Raw genomic sequence first — 12,881 nt, forward strand, 5'->3', positions numbered from 1 at the left:
AAATGATTACAATAACTTATTTTGTTAAATATATCATTAATACAGATGCTTTCCCCACTTTCTTTTCAGAGTATGATTTCTTCCATTGTGAACAGCACTTACTATGCAAACGTTTCAGCAGCAAAATGTCAGGAATTTGGGAGGTGGTATAAACATTTCAAGAAGGCAAAAGATATGATGGGTAAGCAAAAAGAGGAGAATTGAAGTCATGGTGACTACATACTTAAGATTTAACACTTTTAAAGTTTGTTTGAATTCTTGAAACATGGGCTTCTATTAGCTATTGTGAGGAAATTTCTGTGCAACTATTGAGGGGAAAAAGGGTTTATACTTGTACAATTTTTTTGAGTTATAGAAGAAGAAAGAAGTATCTAGATTTATAGTGATTGATTTGACCATATTTTTGTCAACTCTACACAATAATGATGGTGACGATGATGATGATGCCATCATTGGGCCCACATTTATATTGCCATTATACAAATTACACAATTTGCTGAAGTATGGTGAGTTTACCAAATCTAGAATTTAAAAACAGTTCTTAGTGAAAGTGGAATACATTGTTATTGGTATTCATCACTTAAGGGTATCTTTGGTAGCACCATGTAGTCACATTGTTGTTCTGTGGCATTTATCTAAAGTACAGTTGGGTAGAACTATAACTAGTGTAAACTCCATAAAATCCATAGGACATAAATTGGTGATAGCTAATTTTAGTCCCATTAATTTCCATAGGAAGTCTGTTAGTGCATTACACTAGAGGTTACAGTTTTTCCAGGTTTGCACACTGGGGGTAAAGGAATGTAGACAAAAAGTGTACTGACTGAACAGACTTTTTCTCCAGTGCCTTACTTTCTTTATGGCTAGTGTGTCCATGGCCTTTCCCCTCATATTGCTATTACCTATGATGGTGTAGTTACTGATATAATTCCTGCCAATATCTGGATCCAGCCCACCCTTAGATCCTGCATCTAGAGCCTTCTGTGCCCCAAACATTTAGCAATGTAATCTATATGCAACAGATTTACAGAACGATCAGTGCTTAAGTAGCTTGTGTATGTTAGGAAAAGGTAGCAGTTGTGGAGTGCGGTCCAAAGACCCAATCACATGCACACTTAAGACATGGAATATAATGAGATCTGATACGAAGTTGAAGGTTTTGATGGCTGGCATCCATGGGTTTTTGTGGGTTTTTCAGGCTATGTGGCCATTTTCAGGAAGAGTTTATTCCTGACATTTTGCCAACATCTGTGGCTGGCATCTTCAGAGAACATGCAGGTGAAAAGTCAGGAATAAACTCTTCCAAAACACAGCCACATAGCCTGAAAAACCCACAAAATACTATAATGAGATCTGTTTATTGTCCCCAATATTACCATAGTATGCAGGTTTAAAATAATCTAACCTCACTACATTTTGAGCTGGCCAATGAGATTAAACCAGTAATAATGTAAATAGTCCAAAAATCACATAAACTGTTAAGTGAAAAATCATATAGCTGACCAAGACCTATTGTTACTCAAGAGCTATGAAATGCTGTTTGCTTGATGGTGTACGTTCCATGTGATTAATTTAGATTTTGAAAATATTTACAGTATTTTGACCACGGAGTTTCAATAGATGGAGAATGAAAATAAACTTGACTGGAAAATATTCAGGCTAGCGACCATGGACCTGCTCTAAGAATAGAAATGGGGCAGAATATAAGCCAGTTCATGCATAGATGTTGGTGTTGATTGCTGAACCATTAAGTGCTGGTTTGTATGTATGAAAACAGTTGTCATAGATAAAACAACACAAAGACTTTAGGTCACCTTACACTGCTTTTCAGCCACAGTATTTTTTAAAATGCCAAATGACTGTGTCATATCTCTTGCTTCTCTGAACTAGGTATGGGAGTATGGATAAGTGCCTATGAAAATTGATGCTGCATGTGGCCAAATCTGTAAGAATTTGCAGTTATTACTGCAGTCTAGCACCTTACAACAGCAGAAATGGCTGCTAGTCATGATACAGTTTAAGCGCACAGGCATTTTCCCCACACACACATTGCTTGTATCCAGAAGTGATTTATTGGACAGAAGCAGTGGCTGTTTTAAAAGTAACCAGATGTTGAACTATGTATACAGACTTGTGAACCAGCTTTTTCTGGAACTGGATTATGGTTTTTACTTTTGGTTTCAGAACCTTCAGTATAAAGTTATCTGTAGAGAATTCAATTTTTTAATTGGGCATTACATGTTGTTTGCACTAAAAGAAGACTAATTTTTGTTTTTGTTAAAAGAGGTCTAATGAGTAAGATGGCAAAACCTCAAAAAGGGAGAAGAGGAAATAGGACTATTTTCTCAAGGGAACCCCCTCCCCCCATTTTTACTATAGAACAACTGGAAATGGGGGGAAACTGGGAAAATCTTCATGAAATAAATACATTAAAAATAATCATTTTATATGAAAATTTGTCTATGAAAGAGTGTACAGCACAATAAAAAATAAAATGTGTGTATACTGCATTCATATGCACACAAGGCACTCATTTCCATGATGTAGCTATGCACTTAGAGGATGTTGTGATATCTCTGTGAGGAGCATTCATGGGTTTCACTACTTGGGAACTGATGCCCGTCTTCTTGTGGTAATACTAATTTAATTTGAAGATACTCAGAACATATATCACATTTGTGCTTTGTTTGACCTGGATCCTCCCTTGACTTTTTGACCTTTCCATTCAAACATTTATAAAGCACTGTGTGTGTTTACCTGGAAGTTAGTTCTATTATGTGAATCTGTCTTACTTCTGAGTAAACATACATGAGATTGCTCAGTTTAGCATGCCAGTCTCACTAAAAATAAATTTCATAAGTATGCCAGTTGATACAATTTCATAGGTTAACTTCAAAGAAATGCAAAGGAGTAAAAAAGTAGTCTTATGAAATATTGCCCTTGTATTTATATGTATCTGTATATAATTTCATATAAGTAAATAATAATTCCTGCTTTTTCTCTGTAGCTGAAATGGATAGCCTTTCTGAACTATCACAGCAAGGTACCAACCATGTCAACTTTGGTCATCAACCAGTCCCAGGGAACACAGCTGAGCAGCCTCCATCTCCTGTTCAGCTTTCTCATAGCAGTCAACCATCTGTTCGGACCCCACTTCCAAACCTGCATCCTGGACTTGTATCTACTCCCATTAGTCCTCAGTTGGTAAATCAGCAGCTGGTAATGGCCCAGTTGCTAAACCAGCAGTATGCAGTGAACAGACTTCTAGCCCAACAGTCCTTAAACCAACAGTACTTGAACCATCCTCCTCCCGTCAGCAGATCTATAAACAAGCCGTTGGAGCAGCAGGTCTCGACTAACACAGAGGTGTCTTCCGATATCTACCAGTGGGTGCGTGATGAATTGAAACGAGCAGGAATCTCGCAGGCAGTTTTTGCACGTGTGGCATTTAACAGAACTCAGGTTAGACTTTTCTTTAAAAAAAAAGAGCAAGATTAATTTTCCCCGTATGCCCTAAATTGTTCTTTGCCCTAATTTAGATTTGCTTTGATGGATAGGTATAACATGATGCAAAATATAGATATTCTAACTATATTTAAGGAATGATACATGCCACACTTACCTGCAAGTAATTGTAATTCTAATTTCATTCTTGCATTAAGAAATTTTAATGAGTTAGATGTTTCTTCTTATAATTTTTATCCTACAGCTCTTGGGGTAAGCCACCAATTTTAAAAGTTCACACACACACACACACGTTGTTTATATAAATATGTGTATGTGTGTGTGTTTGAATAAAAGTATTAATTTTTTTGGTTCATCATTATATTAAGACACCATTTGAATATAGTTTTCTTTACTCTCATGTTGGGGAAGATCTTTAAAACAATACAACAGTTGTCTCATTTGCAATTATGTTCTCCTCTAAAAGTAGCTCATTTCAGTAATAGTGTACATTTTTTTCTATATTCTTCATACTCCAAGCTCAAATTACTTCTTGCTGAATTCACAAAACTATACTTACATTATAGCCTTAAACAATGTGTCTGTCACAGTTCGGTTACAGATTGCTAGTGCCTGTATCCAACAACCTCCATTCCTGTATCCAATATCAAGCAATCACATAACAAAACAACAATAACAGAACAGCAACAACAATTTATTTCTTATCTGTCTTGTTTTATGGATCCCTATAGATTGATCTCTTGCCCCAAAAGTATCTTCCCCTTGGTTGTTTTTGTGATCTCTGAGAACTCTCTCTCTCGCACGCGCACTCTTCCCCCCCTTTTTTTTCAACCAAATGAGAAATGAATTGTCATTCCTAGAAGCCCCCAGCAGTAACAATTCACATTCAAAATAGGTTGCAGGACTTGCCGCACTGTGCACCATCCCTACCTTCCCATTTTTCAAAAACAGAAGCAGATATCTTTTGAGGGAATATTCTTGGCAGTCCATGCAACCTCTGGAAGGTCCTGGTGTAGAAAACTGGCCCTTAGACCTGCTGAAGCTGCCCACCCTTGCCCTAGTTGTTGTGTATATTCAGAATTAACTCAGTGATGGTAGCCAATACTGTTTGTTAGGCAAGTGGTTACAGAACCACTGGTGCTATGGTGTAATTTAACATAGCTGCACTGGTGGAGATTTTCACTCTGATAGTGTTACAATAGAACTGTGGGTCAAAACCTGTGAAACTGGCCTTTGCTTTTAACAGTACAGATGTAACAGGAGAGGCCGTCACTGTTGCTGTCCCTGCCCAGTTGCTTCATTTATTTTGTCACTCACCCTCCATGGTGATATTTGCCTTATTGAAGGTATGAAAGTAGATGAGTGTCAGAATGCAAAAGAAAAAGGTAGGAAACCCAGTAATGAGAATCTCTCCCATTGCACCAGTACTATTCAGGATCAATTTATCTAAATTGCAAACCTATATATATATATATAAATTTGTACCTGTACAGTGACTCCAAGGATGATTAATGCTGTGGTCCTCCATGCCTTTGACATTTGTGAGCACGCCTCTGGTTCCAGTGTACCACAGAGGCATAGCATCTTAGTGAAACCTTTGAAAGATAAAAATAAATAGGAAACATTGACAAAGTTATCCCACTAATATCCTGCCATTCTGTGACCCTATGGGAAAAAAACACAAAGAGGATGGACACAATTAGATAAATATGTATATGTATATAATATTATATATATTAGAAGTGCAAAATGAGAAAAATCATAAAACTAGACAGTATCAAATACCATGAAGGGATTAAAATCCATAGGGTAACATGATTTCAAAAAGTGGTAGAATTCAAAGATATAGCCATGTTAGTTTGTAAAATCAGTATGTAGAGAGATCTTGTAGCATCTTCTTTCAGTTAGTCTCAAAGATGCTACAAGACCTCTCTACATAATGGTTTTTAAAAAATGTGTAAACATTCATAAATGGTTTAAATTATTTTTAAAAAAAATAAAAATTGAAAGTTGAAGATGCATTAAAAAGAGAGAGTCCAACAATTACAGATGCAAAAATATTTGTTCAGGACACAGACCATGTAACTATAGAGAAAGTCCAGTTTTATAATATCTTTTACTAACCTTATGGGAAGCTGCTCCACAAACCACCTAATGGACTGTTCAACATAAAGACAGACCAACATAGGACCTCTGCATTTCAATCTTGGTCTTTTCTTTCCAAATGCCATATCATAATGAACAGAGGCCCAGATTCCATTTTCCCAGAGTAAGTCTAGCATTGGTTCTTGCATGTAGTAATATAAAAGAGAAGCACCTAGCAATACAATAGTTTATCGAACAATTAAAATGCTATAATAAAATATTAATAAAATTTAAATTCCATGGCTGATCAAAACAAATGAAATCAAATTCCTAGGAAATATGTATACAAATTTCAATAAATAACTGGGATAATATAAAACAACTTATACTTTAGTGAGACACACTGAAAAGTTCACAAGAACTTTTCCTCACATTTTTAGAAAATCCCTTTCTAACTTATACTGTTTTTTAATCTTTTTAATGATAAAGAAGTGATTAAAATTTTACCTAAACATATTTATAAAATATAGTGCTATAGTGCTATGAAATATAGTAGTATAGTGGTATGAAAGTCAGAACAGGAGCATTTGTCCAGATTACAAAAGCAATTGTGTCCCATACTACAAATAACATCACAGCTGTTTTCTTGAAAATTGAGTAAATGTGCCAAAGAATGGAAGACCTGAAAGTAAGATAGATTGATTAGCTTATCCAAAATGTTTGAGATTGGAAGTGTTTTGGATTTTGGAGGGGGTTTTTTTGATGTTGGAATATATGTATTTTCATATACAGACAAAATGAGATATCTTGGAGATGGGACCTGAATCTAAACAAAAAATGTACTTATGTTTCATATATACCTTATATACATAGCTGGAAGATAATTTTATACAACATTTTTAGTAATTTTGTGCATGAAATTAGAGTACACAATATTAGCTATCCATGGAAACATGTTTGAGTTTTTGGAACATTTTGGATTTCAGAATTCCACATAAGGAAGACTCATCCTGTAGCATGTTTTTTAAATCATGCTACAATTTGTGAGCACTAGTGTGGCATGGTGGTTTTAAATGTTAGACTCAGACTCCGGAGACCAGGGTTCAATCCCCACTCAGCCATGAGACCCACTCATGGAATACTCTTTCAGCTTCAGGGTAAGGTAGGGTTGCCATCCCAGAGGACCTCAAAACCGGGGGAAATGTAGGACAAGGTTTAAAAATGTAGGACATTTTTTTATTTATTTATTTCCTGGCCAGAAAATTAACAAAAAAAAAAAGGTCCTACATTTTTAAGCCTTCTCCAAGGCCTCGCTGGGCCTGGGAGACAGCCTCTCCCAAGCCCCGCTGGGGCCTGGGAGACTCTGTAGGCAAGAGGTGCACCATGTTAAGAACTGCATTAAGCACACTTAGGCTGCTGCCACACTGCTTTCACTCTCATCACTCCATCCTATGGAATCCTGGGATTTGTAGTTTGTTGTGGTGCCAGGGCTGGGCTTTGAAATCTCAGGCATAAGAGAGGCAAAAGGCTTGGGCTGCATCTACACTGGTGAAATAATCTGGTTTGAGACCACTTTAACTGCCTCGGCTGAATGCTATGGAATTCTGGGAATGGTGCTCTGTTCCAGCTCCACAGCAGAATGGCAGTTAAACCCCTGGAAAGCTATCTGACCAAGGTGACCAATGCACTCACCCCAAAATGTAGGGCACCCAAGCAAAAAAAATGTAGGACATGGCCAAAAATAAAAGCTAAAAACACCCATGTATTTATAAATCCATGCTTCTTAGCCATAATCCAAATGGAGGGCATTTTGAAATTTGACAGAAGAAATTTGTCCTGGAAAAGGAGGAGGATGCCTGGTCACCTTGTCTCTGGTCCAAAATACACTGCAGAAATAAAACAATGCTGGACTGAAATGCCCAGAGTTCCTCACCAAAGCTGCATCCACATTGAGGAAATAATCCAGTTCGAGAGTGACTTAACTGTCCTGGGTTAGTGCTGGGGAATGCTGGGAATTGTAGTACACTGTGGCCCAGAGCTATCTCTGACAGGGAGTTACATAACCCTCCAAACGTAGTTGAACTGCAGTGCCCAGAATTCCTCCCCAGGTGCATCCACACTGATGAAATGGTCCAGTTTGAGACTGCTCAGTGCTGAGGAATCCTGGGAATTGTAGTCTATTGTGGCCTCAGAGCCATCACTGACAGAGAAGTCTCAATGTCTCCCAAACACTAGCATTCCCGGGATTATTATTCCTGCAGTGTGTGAGAGAGATACAAAAGCTAGGGACTGGATTCATTTGGAGGATCTCTGTGTCCAAAACACACTGCTTGGACTGCCAGGGCTCAGTGCTATGGAATCCTGGGAATTGTAGTTGATTGTGGCACCAGAGCTCTCTGACAGAGAAGGCTAAATGCCTCACAGGCACCAGAATTCCAGAGCATTGAGCTTTGGCAGTTAAAGGGGTCTCAAAGTGCAGAGTAGGGGGGGGGGGGGAGAAAAGCCAGGGAGTGTGAATGAGCAGCTCAGGCTGTGGCTACTCTGAGAGGAGGAGGAGGAGGAGGAGGGAGGGAGCCAAGGGAAGTGCCAGGACCATGCGGAGGAGCCCCTGCTTTTCCTCATCATCGCAGCTTCCTCTCTTCCACCGCTCTGCCCCCAGGCAACGCCTCCTCTGTGGACCATTCAGCCTCCTTTTGTCAAAAGAGCTCTGGTGCCACAAGAAACTACAATTCCCAGAATCCTATAGCACTGAGCCATGGATGTTTAAGGGGGGGTCAAACTATTTCTGCAGCCTTTTGCTACCCCAAAGCCCTTCCTATTTACAAGCAAGGCAAAAGCTCTTCCTATACCAAGCCATTGAAAACCAACCCAAATGGAGGGCTGATTGCTTCTTTCCCATTGGTCAGCTTTGGGAGAAATTTGCATATTACAAGTAAAGGTGTTTCGCGCCTCAAAAACGATCCTGTGATAAAGAATTACAAGAATACTGACGCAGTATACATTTAAAAGATGAGGCAATTAAACTCCCAGACAACATGAATGATTTATGGCCTTTTTTTTTTCTTTTCTCACTGTAACCTGGAAAGTAATGCCTCTTGCAAGGTTTATATACCAAGTGGGCTGGCCAATAGCTCTGAGTGGCAGATGTTTTGAAGACCTGCTCTCTAGGCTACGCCAGTGCGCCAGGTGGGGAGAGTGGCACACAGCCGCACGCAGGACGGCGGGGAGGAGGCAGGGGAAGCTCGAACCGGGGGCTAGGGGCCAAACCGGACCGGGACCGGGAGGGGCCCCCCAAAAGCGGGTTTGTCACGGGGGCCACCGGGTTATGGCATCCCTAGGATAAGGCAATGGCATGCCTCCTCTGAATAAATCTTGCCAAGAAAACCCCATGATATCTTGGCTTTAGGGTCATCATAACTTGGAAATGGGTGGAAGGCACATAACAACAACATTGTACATTAAAAATAGTTGAAAAGATGGGGAAAGAATCTGAGTGAAAGGCCTTAAAATTGTCCTAGCTTATTTTGAATTATATTTTCACATCCCCATTTTTGGTAGATACATCTGATATTTTCTTTGAATTTTTGAATAACACTATTTTATAGAAATTGTGTTCTTCCCATTTTTGGTGGGCTATTTTCCTTGCATTAAAAAAAAAGGTGTATTGGCATAGACATTAAATTAAACGGACTTGAGTTTACATGTAGAACTCCTGCTGGTAAATCACTAATCCCATAGTAGACTGGTTGCACGTTGCTCTCTGTTATGACTAATCCCAGCACCTATAAAATTTCTAGAGAAATCTTGAATATCAGAATGTACAAGCCAGAAGTACAATCTATACATTAATTTTTATTGTACTATCTGCACTAACACAACAGCCCAGTTTATTTTTTTCAGTTTCCAGGTGAGCACGTCTAGTTGAACCTACCTCCATTATTCATCAACTTGGATAGCTCTACTTCCCCCCTTTTTAAAAAAATCGCTTAAGGTCATACATAAAGCTTTATTTTAATGCAGGTGTTGTTGTTATTTTGTCAGGATATTTTTATTTTGGTAGTTTGGAGTAAGTCGATGTTTATCCATTTCTCTTCTTCTGGTAATATATATTAACATATAGGTTCCAGTCATCATTTACACTTTTAATTTTAAAGATTACAATAGAAGGGGACATGCCAATATATTTTGGATATTTTGGAAGAAACCCAATAACTGGATTTCTCGCCAGCTATACATTTCCCAAGGACATTCCCAAGAACAGATAGATTTTGTCCTTATTGATGGTCCTGCTCCTGTGTTTGTCATTGGGAAGAGGATGGTGCAATGTTGGATAGACAGGGATAGCCCTTATCAAACCTTTGTACCCTTTTCTTTTGCTTAGCAGTGAAATTCATTAGATTAGGGAGCTTGCTTCTTTGAGATATTGTGTGAGTGAAAGGGTTCCATTCTAACATTTTGAGTAGCAGGATGAAATTCTTTTCACTTTTCAAGAAAAAGCTTTCAGTATGCAAAGGGATCTTGCAACACCTTTGAGACTAACTGAAAGATAGAAGTTGGTAGCATGAACTTTTGTAGACCTCAGCCTTATAAAGGCTGGAACTCCCCTAATTCACTAGCTATGTGACACCAGTAGCATTGAGAACAGATTTTTAAGTAGCTGCTGTTCTGTTGATTTGTGCACATGGACTTCAGACTCTCAGTGGGTAGGGACAAAATGGGGAGGTACTTGCAAAAATTAAAGACCACATCAAAGGTTTAACCAGTTTATGGAACTATGCTTTCTTCATTTTTTTCCCCTTCCTCCTTTTTTCTTTTATTTTATCTTTGGCACACTGCTTATTTTCCAGTAAAATGAAGAATGAAGATGGATTATTCAAAATTGATAACAGTAATGGACCATCCTGTAATGTTTTATTGAATTTGAGTTCTGTAAATTATGTGATGGAGGGAAATTTGCCTGCTTAAGTATAACAGAAATTGCCAGTGTTCATATAATTCTTCATAGTGTAATTTAAGAAAAAGTGCACTATCCACATCACTGTGTGAGTAAAAGGTAAAAAGGTGCTATTACACTATCATGACAGCTCTCCTCTTGCTAATAAGTGACAAAGATAAATGTGTCTGCTTATAACTTACTTGGCAGGACTCCAGACTTGCGGGTGGAGTTTGAAAATAATCTTCCACCTGGATATGAGATTTCAATCCACTGCAGTAGAGACAGCATATGAAGATGTTCTGCATATTTGGCAGGGGGGTTGTTGGTGGTGGTTTCAGCAAATCACATTTTTCTTGGGAGAGCTTTGAAGTTCGATGGGCCTGATAAAATCTATCTGAATCAGTGATTATGTTCAAAGAGCAGACAAACTTGGGGCCAGACAGGCTGTATTTTAGTTCATATTGGCAGACACTTCCATTTATCTCTCATTTTAAAGAATTCATAATTAGCTTTTGAAAGCTCTGATATTTATTGAAAATTTTTGTGCAGTTACTAATGAAATATGCCTGTGATGATTTGTAAAGGTTTTGTTTATTTGGTGTGATGTGGCTGTGGTTCAAATCGATTTCCACTATAAGTCAAAAACAGGGCTCTTGAAAGAATAAATTTAAGCACACATCTCTGTGTTTAGTTCATAGTGGAAGTTTAGTAATAGACATTTAATACGTTGGCAAATTATCCTAGCTATATTAATGAAGTGATTATTGGTATAGCGGGCCATGATATATAATGACTTCATTTCTTTTTGTTTAACATTATATAAACCACTTTTCTGCATGTGTGTGTTCAGAGTTGGGCTCAGTTTGAATCAAGCATCCATATCATGCAAAACAACCAAGATCAATCACTGAAACTAACATTGAAAGTCAGCAACAGAACATTAAGCAAAAACAAGTACCAGACCCAAATGGCCTCTTTTAAATAAAATTATTGCAATAGTCTTACTGAAGGAAGGTTAAAAAGACCCCTGTTCTCCAAGAATGGAGTTTCAGTGCACCAAAGAAGAGTACCCAAGAATATGTAGTATTCATCAATCATATACCCAGAGCACTCAGAGTCAAGATGTTTTGCAGCAGTTTGGGGCTTAAAAGGCAAATGGGCCATAATGGCAGTGAAAGAAAATTGTGTTGCTTTCAAGCAAGCAGAGAATAATCTGTAGCCATCTGAATACATCAGTGATCCACAACTACAGGTCCAGTGACCAGATGTGAACTCCTAAAGGGTACCCATTGGCCCACTAGTTGCCTACCCCCCAAAAAGGCAGGTCTGGTACAGAAGATGCAGTTGTGCTCACTCATGAGAGGCTAGGAAGAAAACATAAATATTTACTAGGAAGCTGGTTCTTTCTTTTTGTGTACAGATGTTATTTATGGATACAAGGATACTGTCATGTCTCTCTCACCTGTAAGGGTGAGAATCATGTGGCTCCCAAGCTCCTGGCATTCCCCCACCCTATTCAGTACATTTTTCTGTTTTAGGTAAAAGACTCTTCTTTAGTTATGCAGACATAGTGCAAGTCATCCTATTGTTAATCACAAGCATATCCCCTTAAAATCAATCAGATTTGCCATACTTTAATCAATGGATTCAATGGCTCTACTTTATTTGAGACTAATAAATAGGAATCTAGCCATTATGTGTTTATTTTTGTTAAATTTTATACTCTGCCCTTCTCCATACCTCTGATAAAGTTTTAGAATTATTTAGAAATCCAACATAAGAAAAGCATACAAAAATATTACTATTTAATTAACTACATATAATATTAAAAATAATTAAACATCCATTTAAAAAACTGAAAGACAAAGCAGTTAAAAAGCAATGTTGATGTTGTTTTATGCTTTCAAATTGTTTTTGACTTATGACAACCCTAAGGCAAACCTGTTACAGGATTTTCTTGGCAAGACATGGTCAGGGGCAGGTTTGCCATCTGAGACTGAGAGAGTATGACTTGCTGAAGGTCACCCAGTGGGTTTCTGTGGGCAAGCGGACATTCGAACCTGCTCATAGTGCAACATTAAAGCCATTACACCAAGCTAGCCCTCAAAAGCAGTGTGATATACTGTTAAACACCCTTTCTTAAAAACAGTTCTTCATAGCCTGTCAGGATGGGAAAAAAAATCTTTGTCTGATCATACAAATTCAATAGAAGGGGACAATCCAACCTCCTCAGGAAGGGATTAAGGAGTCTAGGAGCAGTTACTAAGAACCCTCCCTTCACATCCCACAGCATGTGTGTGTAAGGACATCTGGACTGAGAGAAAGTTCTCTCCTGAAGTTCTCAGGGTCTAGGCAGGCTTTATGGGAGAACAGCCTGGACCCAAACCATGTGGCG

At 38.3% G+C, this 12,881-nt stretch overlaps 1 protein-coding gene across 8 annotated transcripts in view; it reads left to right on the forward strand.

The window, feature by feature from the left end:
• SATB1 (SATB homeobox 1) overlaps positions 1-12,881 on the forward strand; it is a 140,332-nt gene that overhangs the window by 71,882 nt on the left and 55,569 nt on the right. For 7 of the 8 annotated variants that reach the window (XM_089532961.1, XM_089532967.1, XM_089532964.1 and 4 more), the window contains 2 exons: positions 70-181; positions 3,008-3,462. In XM_089532961.1, the coding sequence (XP_089389087.1) occupies positions 70-181; positions 3,008-3,462 (567 nt within the window). The remainder of the gene's footprint in view (positions 1-69; positions 182-3,007; positions 3,463-12,881) is intronic. The other variant, XM_089532963.1, reaches the window with a different exon arrangement.

The sequence above is a fragment of the Sceloporus occidentalis genome, unplaced genomic scaffold (assembly GCF_023333645.1).
Source record: "Sceloporus occidentalis isolate IW3139 unplaced genomic scaffold, rSceOcc1.0.p SCAF_7, whole genome shotgun sequence".
Lineage (NCBI taxonomy): Eukaryota > Metazoa > Chordata > Lepidosauria > Squamata > Phrynosomatidae > Sceloporus > Sceloporus occidentalis.